We start from the raw sequence: 21,047 nt of genomic DNA, 5'->3' as shown, positions 1-21,047 counted from the left end.
CACATCACCCCCAGCAGTGCAGGCAGCTGAGGAGAGCAGGGGGCACGTGTGCTTGGGGGCCGGGGCAGGGTCTCAGTGGGGTGAGCGTGGCAGGCTCAGGCTGTGCCCGGACAGCTGCAGTGCAGCGTAGCACTTGGGGTCGCAGACGGTTTCTGGTCAGGAGAGACCAAGGATGGGGGTAGCTGGGGGAGGAAGAGGATGCGTCAGGATTGCGGGGCATCAGCGGAGCTGGGTGAGAGGCATTTGCACAGCACCCTGCATCCCTCTTTTTAGCAGCTGGCGCTTCCTACAGAGCAAGACCCCAGTGCAGCACCCTGCCCCGCCCACTTCCAGTTGGAGGGTGGCTCAGGACCAGTGCATCAGGGGCACCAAAGCATTATTTCACAGTCTGTGAACAGATCTGAGGCTGACGCTTACCCAGTAAAGACGCTGGGAATGGAAGTTCCCCAGGAGCGATGTGCAGGCAGAGAGAGAGAGAGAGAGATGGACAGACAGTCACTGACAGCAGCAGTCACCCAACCAGAGTCGCTCCGATCACAGATGACGCGGAGCTTAGACTTGGCACTCTAAGGACCCATTCACCTGTCTCCCCACAATGCAGGGAGATCTGTGCACAGAGAAAGGGAACCAGGCCATCGAGCAAAGCCCGAGTCAAAGGGCTGGAGCCAGCTCTCCCGGCCCCTCCTTTCCCCCCAGGGGAGTCCAGGCTGCGTGAAAGGGCAGCGACCAGGGAACCAGGGGTTTGGTTGGTGAGCGGCGGAGCTGGCCAGGGGCAATGGAGAGCGGGTTTCCATTCAAGGGAAATGTTCTATTTCCACCGTCCGTTGTTTGCCAAACACCAAACTCCAAAATGTTTGTTTTGTGAAGAGAACCCAGCAGCAATGTGTCCATGAAAACGTTATTTCACAGGGAGAAAAATAAAGAACAAATCCCCAGCCAGCTCTGGTACATACTCCGCCCCCCAAGGGAATTGTGCCCACATAGTCATCCCCCAGCCTCCAGCACATTAACCAGAAATATGCATTTTCGCTGCCCCTGGGACTACATGACGGGGCCAGCTCCCAGAGTCTCGCCCCGTGTCAGTGCCCCTATGGGCCCTGGGGTCCATACCAGTGTCCATGGTGGGCGTGTCCATGGCAGCCAGGAGCCCTTTTTTCTTCTTCTGTTGTCTGCAAAAATGCAATGGAAACCCTGAAACAGAAGGGCCGGGAGGCAGCTCCCTCCTGCCACAGACCCAGGTCCCGTCGGGCAGCCGAGGGCTGCAGAGCTCAGACACCTCCCAACCTGTGTTAACCTAGTCAGGGTTTGCCCAGGGAAATCCAGCCCCGGCGCTGTCCCTGGCTGGGGCACGCCACCATCTGCCACCATGTCTCCTGGGAGCTGCTCACACAGCGTGCAGGAGCCAAAGGAAGGGCTCACCCAGCCCTGCCCGAGAACCGCAGCAGGCACGGCTATGGCAGAGGCACATGCAGGCTGGGGGGCGAGGAAGGCTGCGTGTGTCTCGAGTAACGGTGACCTTCCCCGTGGCCCTTTGGAGACACGGCTGCGCCACGTTCCGATGTTCCCAGTGTCAGGTGGGGTGGGGTGGGCATCTCTGGGACGGACACTAGAGTTGGTGGGGATGCTGTGACGCAGCAGGGAGGGGAGAGTGTCACCCCCTGCAGATGGGAGATCTGAGAGCCTGTCACCTGAGTCAGGACGGGGAGGGGGAGGTACACCTCTGCCCTGGGAATGTGGACAAAGGCTGCAGGAGAGAGCCTGCTGAGGGGGGAGGGGGTTTAGTTTCAGTTTGGTGCTGGGTGGTGGAATGCAGCCAGGTGCCAGGGCTGGGGTCTAAGCTCCCTGCTCCCCCAGAAGGACTGGATTGAGGGGTCCTGGTTGTACCCCCAAGCTCTGTTTTAGACTGTGTTCCTATTGTCCAATAAACCTTCCATTTTACTGGCTGGCTGAGAGTCACAGTGAATCCCAGGAAGAGGGGTGCAGGCCCTGGACTCCCCCACACTCCATGACAACTGGTGGCAGAGGTGGGATCTACTGCACCCCGTGAATGGCGCTTCCTGCAGTAAGTGACTAGGGAACAGTAAAACAAAGGGGGATTGATGGGGACCAGGCGTGCTGAAGATTTAGAGAGAGACGGTTTCAGGGGGCGGTTAACCCCTGGGAGTGTGTGACCAGAGAGAAGGACTTTTGCAGTAACAGGGTTCCCCGGGGATTGCAGCGAGCGGTCCCGGGGCGGAGGAGTCTGCAGCTCGACCCTGGCAAAGAGGTGGTGACCTCAAGAAGGGCTGGCACCCTAGGGGTTCTCCCTGGAAACCGTGGAAAGCTGCCCCCAGGCCTGCGAGTGGCCAGCAGGGAGATGTTTGCTAAACGCCTAAAGAGCGACCTGGTGGAGCTGTGCAGGCAGAGGGGGCTGCGCATTGGGAGGTCCACCAAGGAACAGCTGATTGCCCAATTGGAGGAGAAGGATCGCTTGGACGACCCGATCCCTGTCCCTGAGGGAAGCCGCCCGTGGATGCAGTGTGGGCCCTGGGGCCTGACCGGGCTGGGAGGGGTCAGACTGCTGCCGAGGACAGCCCGAGACCCTGCCTACCTATGTCTGGGGGAGGGGTTGGGAGAAGCCCAGGGAATACCGAGGGCACCCTGACCCCGGCAGCCAGCAGGGGATCCTCCCGGTGGAACTCCCCATCCCTGGAGTGGAGGTGGCTGGAATGGGAGAGGGAGATGAAAATGAGGGAGCTGGAGGATCATGAAAAGCAGCGTCAGCATGAGCAGGAAGAGAAGGAAAAACAGAGGCAGCATGAACTGGAACAGGCCAGGCTGGGGAGCAGTGGGGCCCCGGCTGCGGTGAGTGAAGGGGGACCCAAGACTGCAAGGAGCCTTGATAAATGCTTCCTGGCCCAGCATAAGGAGGGGGAGGACATAGATAGCTTCCTGATGGCCTTTGAGAATGCCTTCGAGATGTACAGGGTTGACCCTGCAGACAGGCTCCAGTTTCTCACCCCCTTACTGTACCCCAAAGCCGTGGAGGTGTACAGCCGAATGAAAGGCGTGGAGGCAGGGGACTACGAACTGTTCAAAAAGGCCCTGCTCTGTGAGTTTGGGCTGACCCCTGAGATGTACCAGAAAAGGTTCTGGAGTCAGCATAAAACGCCTGAGGTCACATACCTACAACTGGTCAACCGGATGCAGGGATATGCCCGCAAGTGGACAGCTGGGGCCCAAGCTAAAGAGGACCTGCTTGACCTAATTGTACTGGAGCAACTGTATGAACAGTGCCCTTCCGACCTGAGGCTATGGTTGGTGGACAAAAAGCTAGAGAACCCACAGCATGCAGGGCAGCTGGCCGACGAGTTTGTGAACAGTCGGTCTGGGGGTAGGGAGGAGTCCCAAAAGAACAAGCCCCCACGATGCAGAGAGAGTGTCACCATGGGACCTCCCGGCGGGGAAATATGGAGAACCCCCTCCCAAGGGGAACGCCTGGCGTCGGGACCCTCCGACCTGCTAGAGGGGACCAACGTGACCTGAGCTGCTATCACTGTGGCCAGAGAGGCCACATACGGACCCAGTGCCCCAGGCTCAGGGACAGACTGAGCAGACCCAACCTACCCAGGGTTAACTGGGTAGGGACCCCGCTGGACGAGGGGCAGATGACCCAGGCAAGGGGGGCTGCCAGCTTACCACCTGCTCAGGAGGGAAGAGTACCCCAGGCCAGCTCTGCCAGAGGGCTGGAGGCTCTGGACTCAGGGTTCTCAGTTTACAGGGTGGGCGTGGGGCTGTCCCTCCAGAGAGAGTGCCTTGTTCCCCTGGAGGTGGATGGGAGGAAGGTCAATGGATACTGGGATACAGGCGCAGAGGTGATGCTGGCCCGGCCCAAGGTGGTGGCCCCAGATCAGGTGGTGCCCAAAACCTACCTGAGCCTGATGGGGGTGGGTGGGACCCCATTCAAGGTGCCCGTGGCAAGGGTACACCTGAAATGGGGGGCCAAGGAGGACCCCAAGGATGTGGGGATGCACCACCATTTGCCCACTGAGGTTTTGACTGGGGGAAACCTAGAGGACTGGCCAAGCGACCCCCAGACCGCCCTGGTTGTGACCCGTAGCCAGAGCCGGCAAGGGGCACTGCACCCCGACCTTGGGGAGAGCACCACACTGGAGGCGCCACACCGGAGGCGCGTGGGGAGGTAGCACCAAGGGGCACGGCTCAGAGAGGCTGTGGCCTCAGACCTGGCCAATGAGAGGGAACCGGGCCCCATCCCTTCCCCAGACGCTGAGTTCCAGGCCAAGTTGCAGCAAGATCCCTCCTGGCGGAAGCTCAGGGACCTGGCCGACCTCAGTGTGGTACAGACCATGAGGAGAGGTTGCCAGGAGAGGTTCCTGTGGGAGGAGGGGTTCCTGTACCGAGAATGGGCTCCCCCAGGGGAAGTGGAGTCCTGTGGGGTCAGGAGGCAGCTGGTGGTACCCCAGAAGTATCGCCGCAAGCTCCTGTACCTGGCCCATGACATCCCCCTCTCAGGGCACCAGGGAATCCGGCGCACCCGGCCGAGGCTGCTACAGAACTTTTACTGGTCTGGGGTCTTTACCACTGTCGGCAGTATTGCCGATCCTGCGACCCCTGTCAGAGGGTGGGAAAGGCCCGGGACAAGGGGAAAGCAGCTTTGAGACCTTTGCCCATCACATAGGAACCTTTCCAGAAGGGGGCCATGGACATAGTGGGGCCTCTCAGCAAGACAACCCGGGCGGGGAAGAAATACATTCTGGTGGTGGTAGATTTCGCCACCCGCTACCCCGAGGCAGTGCCCTGAGCTTCCACTGAAGCAGACATCATGGCAGATGCGCTCCTGACCATTTTCAGCCGAGTGGGGTTGCCCAAGGAAGTCTTGACAAACCAAGGATCCAACTTCAAGTCGGCCCCACTCCGGTGCTTGTGGGAGAAATGTGGAGTCCGGCACAGCTGGGCCTGAGCGTATCACCCCCAGTCCAAATGGATGGTGGAGAGGTTCAATGGGACGCTAAAGATGATGCTGAAAACCTTTATGAACCAGCACCCGCATGATTGGGACAAGCACTTACCTCACCTGCTGTTCGCGTACAGGGAGGTACCCCAGGAGTCTACTGGATTTTCGCCTTTCGAACTGTTATATGGAAGGAAGGTGAGGGGACCCCTGGACCTGATGAGAGACGAATGGGAGGGGAAGGCCACTCCCGATGGAGAGTCAGCGGTGGAGTATGTCCTGATCTTCCGAGAGAGACTTGCTGAACTCATGGGCCTGGCCAGGGAGAATCTGGCCCAAGCCCAGAAGCAGCAGAACGTCTGGTATGACCGCAGGGCGTGGGCCGGCGCCTACGCCACCGGGGATCAGGTGATGGTTCTCATCCACGTGAGAAAGAACAAACTACAGACCTCCTGGGAGGGCCCTTTCAAGGTTGTCAAGCAGCTAAATGAGGTAAACTATGCGGTGGAGCTGTCGAACCGGGCACACCACCGCCGGATGTACCATGTGAATATGATGAAGCCATATTACGCCGGGGGAATGTGGTGTTGGCCGTGTGTGGACATTGGGAGGAGCAGGGAGATGACCCTTTAGTAGATCTATTCCCTGGGCCAGAGCTGGTTCACTCCTGGAAACAATTCCCCTCTCGGATCAGCTAACCCCTGTCCAGCAAGCTGAGATCAGGGGGGTGCTGCATCCGTACCGACAGCTGTTTTCCAACCAGCCCGGACGCACTAATCTGACTGTCCACCGGATGCAGACAGGATCACACCCGCCGATAAGATGCTCCCCCTTCCGAGTCACAGGGAAAACTGCTCAGGACTTGGAAAGAGAGGTCAGGGACATGCTGGCTTTGAGGGTGATCCAGCCATTTGCCAGCCCTTGGGCCTCACCGGTGGTGCTGGTCCCCAAAAAGGACGGGTCGATCCGGTTCTCTGTGGACTATCAGAAGCTCAAGGCCATCACTGTATCTGATGCCTACCCCATGCCCAGACGTGATGAGCTCCTAGACAAATTGGGAGGAGCTCGATACCTCGCCACCATGGACCTTACAAAGGGCTTCTGGCAAGTGCCGCTGGATGCAAATGCCCGGTTGAAATCGGCCTTTATCACCCCTCTGGGGCTCTACAAGTTCCTGACCCTGCCTTTCGGCCTCAAGGGAGCACTGGCCACCTTCCAGCGCCTGGTGGATCAGCTACTGAGGGGGATGGAGAGTTTTGCCGTGGTGTATATCGATGACATCCGTGTCTTTAGCCAGACCTGGGAGGACCATGTGTCCCAGGTTAGACAAGTGCTGGAATGACTCCAGGGGGCTGGGATGACTGTAAAAGTGGAGAAGTGCAAGGTGGGGATGGCTGAAGCATCTTACCTGGGCCATCGGGTGGGGAGCGGCCGCCTAAAGCCAGAACCAGCTATGGTGGAGGTGATCAGAGACTGGCCCGCTCCCTACGCCAAAAAGCAGGTCCAAGCCTTTATTGGGTTGGCAGGATACTACCGAAGGTTTGTGCCCCGCTTTAGCGCCATAGCCACCCCATCACCGAGCTATGCAAAACAAGGTGGTCTGGACCGAGCAGTGCCAGGAGGCTTTCCGGGCACTGAAGGAGGCTCTGGCCAGTGGCCCGGCTCTGGCCAGTGGCCCAATTCTGGCAAATCCAGACTTTGACAAGCCCTTTATGGTGTTCACCAACGCCTCAGACACAGGACTGGGGGCGGTCTTAATGCAGGAGGATGAAAAGGGGGAGAGACACCCCATCATGTACCTGAGCAAGAAGTTGCTACCCCGGGAGCAACACTACGCGGCCATCGAGAAGGAGTGCCTGGCCATGGCGTGGGCCCTCAAGAAACTAGAGCCATATCTCTTTGGGCGACACTTCACCGTATACACCGACCACTCTCCCGACCTGGCTGCACCAGATGAAAGGAGCCAACGCCAAACTCCTGAGGTGGAGCCTGCTCCTGCAGGATTAGGACATGGACGTGGTCCATGTGAAGGGAAGTGCCGGCATGATAGCGGATGCGTTGTCCCGGAAAGGGGGCCCTGAACTTCCCTAGATCACTGGTCAGTGACCCTGCTCAGTTCAGTCTCGAAGGGGGGAGAGATGTGACGCAGCAGGGAGGGGGGAGCGTTGACCTGGGAACGTGGCAGGGGAGTTTCACTCCCTGCGGATGGGATACCTGAGAGCCTGTAACCTGAGCCAGGAGGGGAATGCCCAGCCCTTGATGTACAAAGAAAGAGGCCTCCTATCCTGGGGTGGAGGGGAGGGGATGTCTCATCCCTGGCTGCTTTTTCTGCCGTCAAGGCTCTGGCTCTCAATTCCCAACCTGATGGACGATAGCTACCCTGCACCGGCAGCTATGAGTCACCGTGCCAGGCCCCGTGGCTGCACAGGCTGGGAGAGGGGGGTGAAAGCTGTTCTAGTTTTGCGGAGCCAATCCTGGCTGTGGCGGGTGAGTGAGAGGGAAGGGGGGGAGGAGGTGGGTGAGCTGAGCCAAGCTGGCAGTCCGGTCCCGGAGCACCGTGGGGTGGGCAGCGTGGGAAGCGAGGCCCAGGGACTCACCTCCAGCTCTCCCAGCAGGCGATGAGCAGCGTCAGCAGGTAGAAGGAGAGGAAGATCCCCAGGCAGAAGAGCATAGCGCGGACGTAGACCTCCGCTGTGGGGAGAGGGAGCGGGAAGGGGGATTACGGGACAGCAGCAGCCCACAGTGCCCCACCCAGACAGCAGCTCACTGGACAGCACAGCCTTGCGGGCACAGGAAGTGAGCTGGGCACACAGCCTCCCCGGGCCCCACAACTCCCCCACTATGCCTACCATGACACAGCCCACGCCATGTGTCCCTCCACGCAGGGGCACAGACCCTGGCTGTACCGGGGAAGGTGGCCTCTACTCATTTTAGTTGCTGTGTTGGAGCCAGGCCTGCTCCAGGATCATGCCCAGCATGTAAAACCCAGACAGCGAGGGAGACCCAGGAGCAGGTGTGTCCGTCCATGCATGGGCCCAGCAAGGCTCACTTCAGACACAGAACCCAGGTGCTGCCCCAGGCCATGTGTGCTCGGGGCCTGCACCACCAGCAGGGTGGAGCCGTTTCTCAGAGCCATTCCCACGTGCCCAAGCCATGCCGGGGCGCTGGGACAGCCCTGCAGGGACGGCGCCCCATGAACACGGGCATTGTGACCGGCGTTCAGTAGGAAACGCCCCCAGCTGCAGATCTAGCTTCCGCAGAGTAACCTGCCGGCCCTGCCCATGGGAGCAGCTCACAGGTAATAGCAGGCGATACCATCACATCCAGCGCCTTTTGCCGACTGCCTTGATCTACTGGTTCATCTGGAAGGAACAGAAGGCTGGAGATTAGCCCAGCCTAGGTCAGCTGCCTCCTGTCTCCAGGAAAACATCTCAAAGCAGATGGAGCAGGCCCTGTGGAATGCCCATGCCCTGGGTCTCGTCCAGCATGTCGCCCGGCCCAGAGTGGGGTATGCCCAGCAGGGGCTGTTGGACCCTTTCCACCCACAGCGCCTTGCTGCTGAGAAGTGGCAGCGACTGAGGCAGGGAGAGGGGTCACCACACCCAGGTCAGGCTGGGAACCAGCTTCCACCTGGGCATTACGGTCCCCAGGGCCGCTTGCACGGTCTGGGTCCCATCGCCGGTGCCTTGGGGCGGCGGGGACTGATAAAGCCCATGCCTAGATGTCAGAGGGGAGAAGGCTGTAGGGGTGGATGGAGGAGAGGGACAGGTGAGTGGCTAAGCCCTGTGCCTTCCCAGACCCCCGCACATGCCCATACCTTTGGTGAGGGGGTAGTAAGGCAGGGACCCTCCACAGGCCTCGTCTTCCGTTTTCACCACCACCACGACGTAGAAGCTGTTGCTGGGGAAATCCTTCTTCTGGCACGGCCGCCGGGAACGAGAGAGGAGAGTCAGTGGGAGTGGTGAGTGGGCAGCTCTTCCTACCCAGCCCTGGTGGAGCGGAGAGGCCTGGATGCCCAGGCTCCCCCAATGAGAGTCTGGCGAGACAGGCACGTTGCGAGCGACCCAGAGAGACACCAGAGTTGGTTGTGGAGGAAGCTGCTGGTCTGCGCGGCTGACACACATGGTGCTATTAGCGCGGAGGCAGCACCGGAGACATGGGGACGAGCCCAGAGGCCACAGCTTGCCTGGAGGGAACTGTCCGGCTAGCGCCGTCTGGCACGTGAGGAACAAGGCTCCCAGGCTGTGTGCCCCCTGGCTCAGCACACACCGGCAGGAACATCTCCAGCCGGCGCAAACTGTCGCTAGGGCCACAGCAGAGAGACCAGCGAGGCCCGGCACCTGCAGCGTTTTGGTGGGGCTGGGCTTGCAGCGCTCCCTACCTGCACCGTGATGGCTGCCTTCTTGGTCATGGTCTGGTACATCCCGATAAAGGCCACGTTGTTGTCCAGGTCGTAGACGGGGCACTGCAGGGAGGAGAGGGGGAAGCAAAGACTCAGCCACATGGAGTCTGGACCTGCCCAGAGATCACCCTGGGGGATGCTGGGCAAGGGGAGCACAGGAAAGAGGAACCCAGCCCCAGGCCCCACGTACCAGGATGTCCTGGACGGAGACGACGGAGCAGGGGAAGACCATGCGCGAGGTCACCTTCACAATCACCGAGTCCACACCCTCCGGGAACACATACTTAAAATACTACCGGGGGGGAGGGGGGAAGAGGGCATGTTATCACCACGGTGACACTGCCCTCCCGCCCCCCATAGCAGCCCCCCAAGCAGAGAGAGACATTACCTGCGGCTGGGCTGCTGTGGCATTAAAGCTGAACTGCTCGCTCGTCCTGTGCGGAGAGAGCATTAGAACTGCACCGTGGTTCATAAAGTGTGAGCAAACAGGGACCCCCCATTGCCACAGCCCACTGGGGCAAAGAAAACCCCACCCAGCTGGAGCCAGCCACTGGCTGGAGCCGCAAATCCCCAGCTCGCAGGGCCGTGGGCAGCCGCTCGATGGGTCCCTAACCCTCCCTGAACGCTTGACAGGGAGCCCGGCAAGGCAATGCCTGCCCCAGCCCAGGACCTGGCTGGCCTGCATGGGTCTCCGGGAACGCGAACTCCCCAGCCATCCTGCACAGCAGGCTCATGGGCGGGAGCTGGGGGCGGAGGGAAGGAGGCACAAGGTGTAGGGCAGCGTGTGTATCTGGGGGAGTTCCTATCTCCATCCCTCACCTCAGCACGAAGTTCTCTACGCGGGTGACCCGCAGCTGGTAGGAGGCGTTCCTCGCGGACAGCGTGGACACATCCACATAGAAGAACTGTGTCTCCGACTCGCTCTTGGTCTGGGGCTGGCACAGCGTGCGGCTCACATTCTGGTACAGGTACTTCCTCTGGAACCTGGCGAAGGCAGAGACCCCCGGGCCGGATGAGAGAGGGGGCCTGGCAGCAGAGGCTGCGCTGCACCCCCCCTCTGGCCTGGCAGCGGCAGCATGGAGAGCACCCACAGCCTTCCCAGGGCCACCCAGCGCCTACGGTATGGAGCACTGCTCAGGAGCGTCAGGCGTGGCTCCAGGACCCTCCGCCTGGGGCCCTCCTGGGAGCGTTTCTCGGCTGGCTGGGTCGCTGTCCCCACCCGAGCTAGGCAGGCTCTCCTAGCGGTACTGAGGGTGCCATGAGGGGTCAGCTATGCAGCATCTCCCTTCCCAAAGGGCCCCCGGGGCACAGGCCGAGCTAAGGGTGCTGCTCTGGGTTCCGGGGCGAGGGGCAGCTCTCTCCTCCCATCGGCGCTCGCTAGCTGGACCAGGTCACTATGGAGAAGGCTCAGAGGCTGAACTTGCAGCTGTCCCAGAGCTGGTCTGCACCCAACCAGATGAGGCCACAGCTTGGGGCAGATGAGTCCACACATTTGGGTTTTAAGGCCATTTTCATGCCACAGTCAGCGAGCTGGCCTAGGTGCCCATGCCTTTGGAGGCAGGGGGACCCCAGAACTAGGCGGGGCGTGGGTCTTCAGCCCCACCTCGGAGGTCGTCTCTGACGAGGATGGTACTTACAGGCCCCTGAGGATCAGCGGCACCTGAAATGACACCACCGCCTCCTTCTGCCTCACCACGAAGAGAAGCGGCATCTCCCTCTGCTCAGACAGCACGTTCACCGTCACCCGGACGCCCTCCGTCTGGGGAGAAGAGGAGAAGGGACATGCTGGCCTTGGCCAAAGAGACCCAAGCCCTCCCCCAGGTCTCTGGGCTTAGCTGGGGCACTCTGGATTGAGCCCCAGACGGTTGAATTTCTTTCAGCTCCACCTCAGGGGAAGTGGTGGTCATTGGTGCAAAGGGCACAACAGCTCTGAGCACAGAGTCCTCCCGCAAGGACTGTGCGGGCTCACACTCGGCCCTTTGTTCCCTGTGACTCTCGAGACGTGGGAGCCGCGTGACCAGCCTGGGGCAGAGAACTATCCCACCTTAGCCCTGCTCACACATCGAACAGTTTACAGGCAGACACCGCATGCAATGGGGAATGGAACTCCTGACCGACGGATCCTGCTGACCCAACAGGAAGTTCAGCTTGGCTCATGTCCGCGAACAGCTCCTGCACGTACTCCCCCCAGCAGAGAGGAATGGTCAAGACACTGCAAGTCAGCCAGTCCAACTGCACGTGCTGGGATGGGATGGGGCAGTGCTTGAATGCTGGTGCCCAGAGACCTCACAGGCCAGGCGGGAGCTTGGGAAGGGGGTGCTTGGCAGATGTTGACTGTGGGGAGAGGCTGTTACAGATGCAGGAGCACAGAGCTAGGACTCAGCTCTGGGGGCAGTTAGGACAGAGGCTTGGGCAGTGAGGGAGGGAAGCTTCAAAGTGCAGGGCAGGGATGAGCAGCTCAGAGAACAGGACATGCCAAAGCAGAGATGTGTGGGGTGGGGGAAGAGGATTGGCAGGGGAACAGCTCACTCCATGCACCCTGGGAAGGGATTACTCTCCCACAGCATGGATGTCTCTCCTGCAGATCCAGCCTGGTACTAGAGACAGCCCTGAACTGAACCCCCAGATCCAGCCACGCCAAACTCTGAGACATCTGGGTGCAAACCTTCCTAGTCAGGACAAAATGCCCCACTCTTCAGCTGGGGAAGCTGAGTACGTATTTCCTGGGCTATTTGGCCCTGGAATGGGAAAACAGCCTTTGCATCCCTTCCCTTTGCATCAGAAACAGGGATTTATCAGCTGTGAACTGGCCGTGCCCTTCCAACTCCCACAGCCACAGGCAGGCCAGGCCAGAGCAGCCTTCCCACTCACAGCCTGACTCAACGCTCATGGATGGAGATAAAGGTGAATCTTCAATCTGGAACCTGGCTTAACAAAAGACCCAAAAGCGGGCAGTCGCCTCCCACCCTTCTAAACAAACAGCTCAGCCAAGTTTGTGGAAAGAAAAAGTGAAGAGTCAGCAGAAGCAACTTCTTTTTAAAAAATGCTGATTTGTGGCATGCACCGTAGAACACAGGGATGCCCACAAGACACACACACCCTACTAGGGCGAAATGAACACACACGCCAAACACATCACAGCCACTAGACAGATGAAAGGCCAACAGCAGGCACTGGCCAAAGCCACTGTGATCTCAGCTGGAAGCGATGGGGACACTACCCAGTTGTTTAAACTCATCATGTCAGCTAGGGAGGGAAGAAGGAAGTGAAACTGGGGCAGGAAGAAAGCAGCCTTGCTTTGCTGGCCCGAGCCCCGTGGGAACAGAGAACTAACAGCACAACCGGGGGAGAAGTTTGGGATTTTCCACCTGCAGTTGAGGACTCGGGGGCTGGATTCTCCACTGCCCTGCCCCCCGTGCACTCCACAGGCAGGGCGAAACAGAACCTGATCCATACAGAGCATCCTGCGGGTGCTTGGTGCTGAGGCAGGGCAGTGGAGAGTCAGGCCAAGGGACTATTCAGAGACACTTCATAGCACCCTCCAGCAGAGCACGAGGCCGGGCCCCCATTGTGTGCTAGGCAAGGATTATCCCCCCAGCACCTCATCAGTTGTTCTGGGCATGGCCCAAAGGTGGGTGGAGCAGTTCACAGGCCAATGGCTCTGGCAGAGGGACTGTGTCCCTTTGGCTGGCACTGGGCCTGACTCGGGGGACACTCACTCACCCTGTTCCTCATCACAGTGTGGTTGAAGATGTAGATGTTCAGTAGCTCGCTGTTCACAAAGTCCGTGTAGCTTTTGTCAAACTCGGCCTCCTTCTGGGAGATGTTCTTGGCAGCCTGGTCCTCGAGGAAAGCACCAGCTCCCAGCGGAGCCAGCAGCAGCAGCAGGACGAGGGGCAGCTCCAGGTCCAACATGACTTGATCCCACAGGCAGGCAGTGCGTCTCCTGGGGCTGGACTAAGGCAGCGGCAGGAGCTTCCAGCATCACCAGGGTCAGCACCCTTTAGACCCTATGTTGGGCAATCCCAGGTAACATTGCCCCCCTCCTCTTCCACACCGCACCTGGCCAAAGGGTGCAGGTGGGAGCAGCTGTGAATCAACAGCTCTGCCACGGGAGGCTGCAGGCTGGTCACGTCCAGGAGAAGAGTCTACAGGGCCTCCCGGAGCAAGGGTACCTCCGGGCTGCTCTGCCCCATAGCACTGCCAGCCCCACTGCAGTGGTGGGAGCTGCCCTACACACACCCAGCTCCCTGAATGGGAGCCAGTGAGCAGCAAGGCTAGCAGCTTCGTTCCTGCCCTCTCTGCTCCAGGGGATGGGCCCTCTCCCCCAGCCCACTGGAGACAGGCCTCCGCCTGGCCACGGCCCCTCACAGGTGAGGGGCTGCAGGCAGCTGGAGACTTTGTGAGCCTCCTGGATGCAACAAGCCCAGGCTGTAAACACTGAAGCAGCCGGTGACGTCAGGCAGGGAACTGACACAGTCTTAAAGGGCCAGGCTGCAGAAAATCCTTAAAGGGGAACTGACTCAGACGGCTCCATTCTCCTGCGGCCCGAAACTCAGCACCGGGAGTTCCTTGGGGACAAGATGAAAGACTGTAGGGTCTTCTAATACATTACGGCCTGTTCTAGAGCCCTGTTCTCCAGGCCAGCTGAAGGCAGGACAAGGAGTAATAGGCTTAATCTGCAGCAAGGGAGATTTAGGTGAGACATTAGGAAAAACCATCGAACTCTAAGGCTAGTTAAGTTCTGGACCAGACTCCCAAGGCAGGTTGTGGAATCTCCACCATTGGAGGTTTTTAAGAACAGGTCAGACAAACATCTGTCGGGGATGGTCTAGACCAGTGGTTCTCAAAGCCCGTCCGCTGCTTGTTCAAGGCGTCACCTCCTTCCTTTCCTCGCTCAGCTAAAGCGTACCTCTCCTGCCACCCCACTGGCTGCCCGCCCCCCCGCCGATCACACTGCTTCAAACAGCAGGAACATTCGTTGCTGGCGGTGTCCCTTTAATAAGAGGAAGGGATGGAAAGGTTCCATGGCTATTGGCTGTGGCAGTTGGTCTGAGCAGATGCAGGGAGTAACGAAAGGTCTAATTATTATGGTTTACATTGGGATAACACCCAAAGGACCCCATGTGGGCCAGCAGCCCACTGGGTGGGGCTGAGGCTGGATGCTGAGTTTCTTGAAGACTCATTTCTATTCATTTTGATTCCTAACTGTATCGACAGATTTCATTTAAATGGTCAGAAGATTCATTCTAGGCTGCCAGAGGAAGCTCTATAGGTTGCGGGAGGAGACGCTGTGTTCGATCCTATATCCAAGAAGAGGTTGAATCCCAGTTTCAAGTGCAAAACTCAACTCAGCCTTAACTATGGTGTCCATTACATCATCTTTATTTACTTACATATTTAAGAGACTCTTGCCCAACTCAGCACCGTACAAACATTGTCCTCTCACCCTGGTGTGAATCAGGAGGGACTTCACGGTCTTCAGTGAAAGCATTCTACCGAGGGCCCACCCTACACTGTCTCCATGCACACAGTCTCCTTTGGGAAGGGGCAAGTGAATCTTTTACACCCATTCTCCACCTCCTGAGCTGTGGGGAGGTGTAACTAGCTAACATTCATAAAGTGTGTTGGGATCCTTTTATTCAAGTTGCCATAAACATACAGGCTCCAAACAGTCAGGGTTAAGAGCCAGAAACAGCCATGAACCAATATTGGTAAGGACTTGGGTACAGTGATGGGGAGGAATTCCCATAGCTCAGCCCTGCTGCAAATAGCTGAGGATTGAGTCTCTGCCCCATTTCATCTTCCCACCCTCTCACAGTCCAGTGCACATCCACAGCCATTACTCAGAGAGGAGCATGCTGCAGGTTAGTGCAATGACTAACTATCTTCCTATTCCATTGCACACAGGGATCCTGCCCCATCATGATCGAAGTGGTGTGGGGTGGATGGGAGCATTCGACTCCCACCTGTGTACGACAGCTTCATGGATCCCTCTAGGGCTTCAAAAAGGCAACAAAACCTCCTCTGTTTGCTGCATTCTCCACAGTGAACCTCCCTGGCAGGCTTGCTATTAGAGGGAGAGAGGCAGGAGTGTCTAGTCAGTGCGATAACACTGCGCGTCTCTAACCTCACAGCACATCCCCTCTCTGCAGCATGGAATATTAGACATCTACGTGAATACCAATTCTAATAGCAACTCGGCAGTGCCCTCAATCAGTGTGTTTGCAGAACATTCTGACACGTGGCAGAGAGCTGCTTCAATAAACTTGCTGTTGCCCATATAAATCATAATCCACACCCACTCCCTCTAAGCCTGTACTGGAAACACATCAGCTTATGAAAGAAGGGCCTAAGCCTGGCAGATTCTCTGCACTGGGATTGGGTGGTTCTCAGCCCCTTTTACAATCAGAACCCAATGAGAAAATTTGTCCAAAGCTAAAACAACCTGAAAACCAACTCTTATCTCTATGGTCTCAATTTCGTTTTATCTGTGAACCACCCAAGGCCCCAGATCGAGCTGCGGGAGTTGGACCATTCCAGCATTGTGTGGTGTTTCTGGTGACGTTTTCATCTCTGTTTGGAGTCTAGTACTGGGAAACATGGCTCTGGCTTTGGTCAGCTGGAGTTATTTTGGTTTTACACCCTCCCCACCATAAATACTAGACCTGCTCCCAATGGGCTTGTCATGGCTAATGAATATTTGTACCGTCCTTTGACGATCTTGCCTTAAAGGGCTATTGTTAATTTCTGTTTCACTTTGTATATTTCAATTCAGTGGGAGCTACATTAGAAAACAATGGATGGAATTGAACTGGGACCAGAGCTTGTGCTGCAAAGAGCTCCCAGAGCAGGAGAAACACCAAAGAACACTCTGGCCTCCAAGAGAACTCCCCCTCAATGCTTACCATGCCTTTACAGCCCATCTTGACTGTTGTAACTACAGGAGCACAGCTAATCTTGTACACTGGTGTGATACATTGGTAAGAGTTAAAACAGGAAGCAATACAATATTGCTAAAGAACAGTGGTGCTTTGTTCTATGATTTTTTTTTTAAAATAGCATATTCCTAACCCCAGATCACCACCTGCCCTTCACGCTAACGAAAGGAGGGGGTCAGCAAGCAGAATGGAGATCCATTCATTATATCTGCCAGTTCTGACATTGCAGAACTGTCACCTATAAAGAAGGCAGCAATCAATAAAGTGCCGTTGCTTGGAAGTAAATAGAGAAGAGCTGGAAATCACAAGGGACGAATGTTTAAAATCTCACAGACTTTTCACTAGTTATACCCTGGATCTTTTGGAGTGTGGAACTAGCCTAGTCAGTTTCAAAGGGGCCCCAGCTCACTGCTTTGTGCTTGAGGTTCCAGCATAGGACAGTTTAGATCTAGGCTTCTGAAACATTTTGGTCGCATGGACCTCACTGAAGCAGTTTGTCCAATGGACAGACTCTCCCTTCCCATTTGTGATCTTGACACAAAATCCCTCCAGCAACTGCAGCAATTGCTAGCATGGAAAAGGAATTTAGGGAAATTCTCACTGTATTTATTTTATTTCTTCTGATTTAAATGCACACACCCCACCTAGGCACAACTCTAGGCCTCCTGACAAGAACTATTGTAAAGTCAGGCCATGTCTGCACCGCAGGCACTATAACGTCATATAGCCACGGCACCATAGTCACCCTGTAATAGAGACATAGGCTACAGTGACAAGAAGGTCTTTTACTACCCTTGTAGGAGCTCCACCTCCCTGAGCAATGGCTCCACGTGCACCAGGCATTAGGTCAGCATACCCCTGGCACTCAGCGATGGGGATTTTTGACACCGCTGAGTGATGTAGCTAGGTCAACCTAAGTTTTGAGTTTAGACCAGGACTTACAATCCACATAGGAGACACACAAGGGAGATCTAGGTGAGATATTCGGAAAAACTGTCTAACTCTAAAGGGGAGTTAAGCTCTGGAATAGGCTCCCAAGGCAGGTTGTGGAATCCCCGTCACTGGAGGTTTTTAAGAACAGGCTGGACAAACACCTGTCAGGGATGGTCTAGGTTTACTTGATTCTGCCTCAGTGCAGGGGCTGGACTAGATGAGCTCTCAAGGCCCCTTCCAGCCCCACATTTCTATGATTCTATACCACAACACAAGTTAACACACCAGCCAGTAAGTACAGCCAAATATAACCCTGTGCTCTCAGGCCTCCCATTTGGGCTATTTCTTGAAAATGCAGTTGAGCAGCTGGAAATGAGGCGGCAGAAGACCCTGGGGCCAGCTAGCTCTCTCTAGACCCTTCCTGGCTCAGGGACTGCACTTGGGGAAACACTGGTTTGGATGCGTGGCTTCCACGGCTGAGGTGAGGAGATACACTCTCCCCCATGCCAGGAGCAGCAGAGGATGGTACTGCACAGCTCTTGCATAAGCCACATCTGCTTTGGCCCAGCAAGAGCCGAGTGTGAAAGTGGCTATGCTAGGAGAAGCCACGTGCAGGAGCATCACCAGTACTGGTGCGAGCCAGGTCACCTGCCATCCTGGGTCAAATTTACACTCCGCAGCCACACACCATTGACAAAAGTAGAATCTGAGGCCTAAACTACTTGACAAATGTCTGTTTAACTGGACAAAGCAACAGGGGGATATCATTGGGGGAAACTCCACTGAAGTCACTGGAGATGCACTCACCTGCATCAGGGCCAGTTTTGGCCCATTATCTCAAAGTAAGAGCAGCAGGAAAAGGGCAAACAGAAGCAATGAACAACCAGGCAATGACGGATGCAAAATCTTATCCGTCCCAGAATTTTTCCTCCCCTAGTTTCTCTCCATTTTTATATACAGAGGGGTCTGATTTACACTCATCTCTCCGGGACAGATAGCACCAGTTCTTAGCTCGCAGTGAAAGCTCCTCTCTCCTGTCATCACAAAGCCCATGGGGTGGCTTGTGAGAGCTGGGGACAAAGTGTTCTCTGGGGAGGGGAACTAGCTGTGGAATGAACTTCCAGAGGAGACTGGACAAATGCAGAGCCTGGCTATTGCTGGGCAAAGCTACAAGGCCTCCCTCATCATTAAAGCTTTTCCACCATTGCAAGAATGACATTCACAACACTGACTCCCCCACGAACCCAATACACACCCTACAAACCCCAATCAACCAACCAAAAATTATCCATGTCCCAAGCAGTTTATACTCAGAGCTGGGTAAATAATGAGCAAACATCCATGAATCCACACATACTTCACAACTATCTGTCCTATAATCTTATGTTCCCAACCTTGCTGGTTGAGGATCATGGATATTTTAGGGTACCCTTTCTTTTGCACTCTCTCGCTTATCAGGGAACAGCTGGGATTTGGGGGGACATGTTGTACAGCACTAAAGATACAAATACTAAATGTTGCTGCAAAGAAGAGCCGGGCACCAGGAACTATGCGGAAATTGGAATGGTAGCAGGCACTGCCGGAGTCCGTTTGTGAGCTCTGTGTCTGAACTGTGAAACTTCCTCTCTGCTCCAGGGCCTTGGGCAATTAGGCACCCTGAGTAAATACAATTTTGCCACCTCACAAGGGTGAGGTAAAATCCATCCAGAAAACCAGAGAGAAAAACAAAGGCAATAAAGTAAATCAGATAAAGGCTTTGTTGGGCTAGAGCAGTCACTGCTTTTCTACTGCACCTGTCATGCTCAAGGACTTGCTGGGTACTTCTCACTGCATGGAGCCAGACGCTGAGAGGGGTGGGAAGCTCTGTGCCAGTCAACAAAGCAGTCAGGGTGATAGTTCACGGACAGCTGTCACCTACCTCTCTGGATGCTCTCCATACCCTGTCCAGCTGATTATCCACCACACACACAAAAAGTTAATCAGTCCCCTCTCACCAGTACCTAATTCAGACAGTTACAAATAATAATGGAATCAGGCAGTGTTAAAGGAGGCCTCCGGTTAGCATACCTCATGGCCAGTTGCTGCAGACAGACCAGATGACTTGCAGAAGCTGTGACTCCACGACAGGGAATGGATGACTTGATAATTGCCCTGTTCTGTTCATTCTCTTTGGGGCACTTGGCACTGGTCACTGTCAGAGGACAGGATACTGGGCTAGATGGACCTTTGGTCTGATCCAGTATGGCCGTTCTTATGCTCTTATCTGCCTGTTTGTAGTTGATGGCAATTTGATGTTATTAAAACAGTTCTTATAATCAGATGATCATTGGTTCCCTGCAAGGTAGCAGTTCTCAAGCAGGAGTCTGGGGCCGCCTGGGGGCCTTGAGTAGGTTTTAGGGGGTCCACTTAGCAGGGCTAGCAATAGACTCACTGGGGCTCAGGGCAGAAAGCCAAAGTGCCCCCCCATTCAGGACTGAAAACTGGGGCCCCAAGCCCCACCACTTGGGGATGAAGCCAAAGCTTGATCAACTTAGCTTTGCAGGGCCTTCTGTTTGCTACCCCCTAACGCTGGCTCTGGCTTTGTGGCACAGGTGGGCCAGGGAGTTTTTATAGCATGGGCTCAGAAAGAAAGAGGTTGAGAATCCCTGCTATAAGATACCTCTGTATTCTCCTGCAGGGAGAGCGGATCTACTAATTCAGGTTGTTCATGGCTTCCAGTTCCATGCTCTCCACAACACATACCCTTGATGTGGGTTTTTTTCCTGTTTGATGAAGAAATGAAGTCTCTTGAAACCTAAATCAAACATGCTACCTACTGAGGTTCCTTCCAGTCCTACACTTCTCTGATTCTATGCTTGGCTTATTTCTGGCATTCAGACAGGCTCCACTCCCCGTGGAAGATACAGGCTTCCCCCTCTGGTCTCACCCATACTATATAGTGCAATGCCAAAGGTAACGGCTCTTACCAAGGGCGGCAGCAGCTCTGTTCCCAGCCAGACTAAGCGATAACTGGACTGTAAATGGTGCCGTGAGAGTTACAGTTAAGATGTTGGTGGGAGGCCACTTCCGAAGAAAAACAATAAATCTGCCACATGTTCCTGAATAGAAAAGGAGTACTTGTGGCACCTTAGAGACTAACAAATTTATTTGCGCATAAGCTTTCGTGAGCTACAGCTCACTTCATCGGATGCATTCAGTGGAAAACAGCCATAAAAATGTTGGCATACTGTGGGGCCAAGCGGCTACCCATCGCAGTGCCGCTGATTTGAAGGTATACATTGTCACCAAATGTGAAATAGTTATGGGTGAGGACAAAGTTACCAAGCCACTAGGTTAGCCGTGACATTATCGGGGATACTGTTCCTGACGGCTTGTAGTCCATCTTTGTGTGGAATGTTGATGTAGAGGCTTCTACATCCATAGTGGCCAGGATGTTTTAGGAAGATCACCAATGGACTGTTGCTTACAAAACAGAGTAACACTAGAGGGCACTACTGGCCTCTTTCAAAGCCCTTCCTTCACTCCTTTCTCCAGACCCGATAGCAGTGCAGTGACACAAATGGAAGGGGGGGCGGGGGGAGGGGTACCCAAGCATGTAACTGCACAGGAAGTGCCTTGCCCCATTTCCACTGTGCCTTTCAGGGTCTTTGTGAGGAGACCTCTACGATCTCCGTTAATTTATATTTACAGAGTCTCCTTAGTCACCAAGGTTCCAGAAACAAACTGCAAATCACTGATTTATCCACCAGTGCTTGGCAGCCATCTCCGACATGGACTTATTAGAAAAGGCCTCAGAAGCAACAGTACCTCCCTTTATACC

At 55.8% G+C, this 21,047-nt stretch overlaps 1 protein-coding gene across 5 annotated transcripts in view; it reads right to left on the bottom strand.

The window, feature by feature from the left end:
- Positions 1-13,805, bottom strand: part of SIDT2 (SID1 transmembrane family member 2) — a 44,427-nt gene extending 30,622 nt beyond the window's left edge. For 2 of the 5 annotated variants that reach the window (XR_006276678.1, XM_043501018.1), the window contains exons 1-11: positions 13,077-13,804; positions 10,991-11,112; positions 10,173-10,337; positions 9,742-9,787; positions 9,544-9,645; positions 9,333-9,416; positions 8,769-8,868; positions 8,248-8,313; positions 7,549-7,642; positions 1,111-1,169; positions 418-429 (exon numbers count right to left, since the gene is read on the bottom strand). Coding sequence is in view for 4 of the 5 variants with exons in the window: in XM_043501018.1 (XP_043356953.1) it covers positions 418-429; positions 1,111-1,169; positions 7,549-7,642; positions 8,248-8,313; positions 8,769-8,868; positions 9,333-9,416; positions 9,544-9,645; positions 9,742-9,787; positions 10,173-10,337; positions 10,991-11,112; positions 13,077-13,268 (1,042 nt within the window). In the remaining variant the exon portion in view is untranslated. Of the gene's footprint in view, positions 1-417; positions 430-1,110; positions 1,170-7,548; positions 7,643-8,247; positions 8,314-8,768; positions 8,869-9,332; positions 9,417-9,543; positions 9,646-9,741; positions 9,788-10,172; positions 10,338-10,990; positions 11,113-13,076 lie in introns of all 5 variants that reach the window. The other 3 variants (XM_038380685.2, XM_043501020.1, XM_043501019.1) reach the window with 3 other exon arrangements.
- Between the last annotated feature and the right edge of the window lie 7,242 nt (positions 13,806-21,047).

This window comes from Dermochelys coriacea, chromosome 22 (genome assembly GCF_009764565.3).
Source record: "Dermochelys coriacea isolate rDerCor1 chromosome 22, rDerCor1.pri.v4, whole genome shotgun sequence".
Classification (NCBI taxonomy): domain Eukaryota; kingdom Metazoa; phylum Chordata; order Testudines; family Dermochelyidae; genus Dermochelys; species Dermochelys coriacea.
The sequence above is the reverse complement of the archived record's forward strand: the minus strand, read 5'-3'. Positions and strand labels throughout refer to the sequence as shown.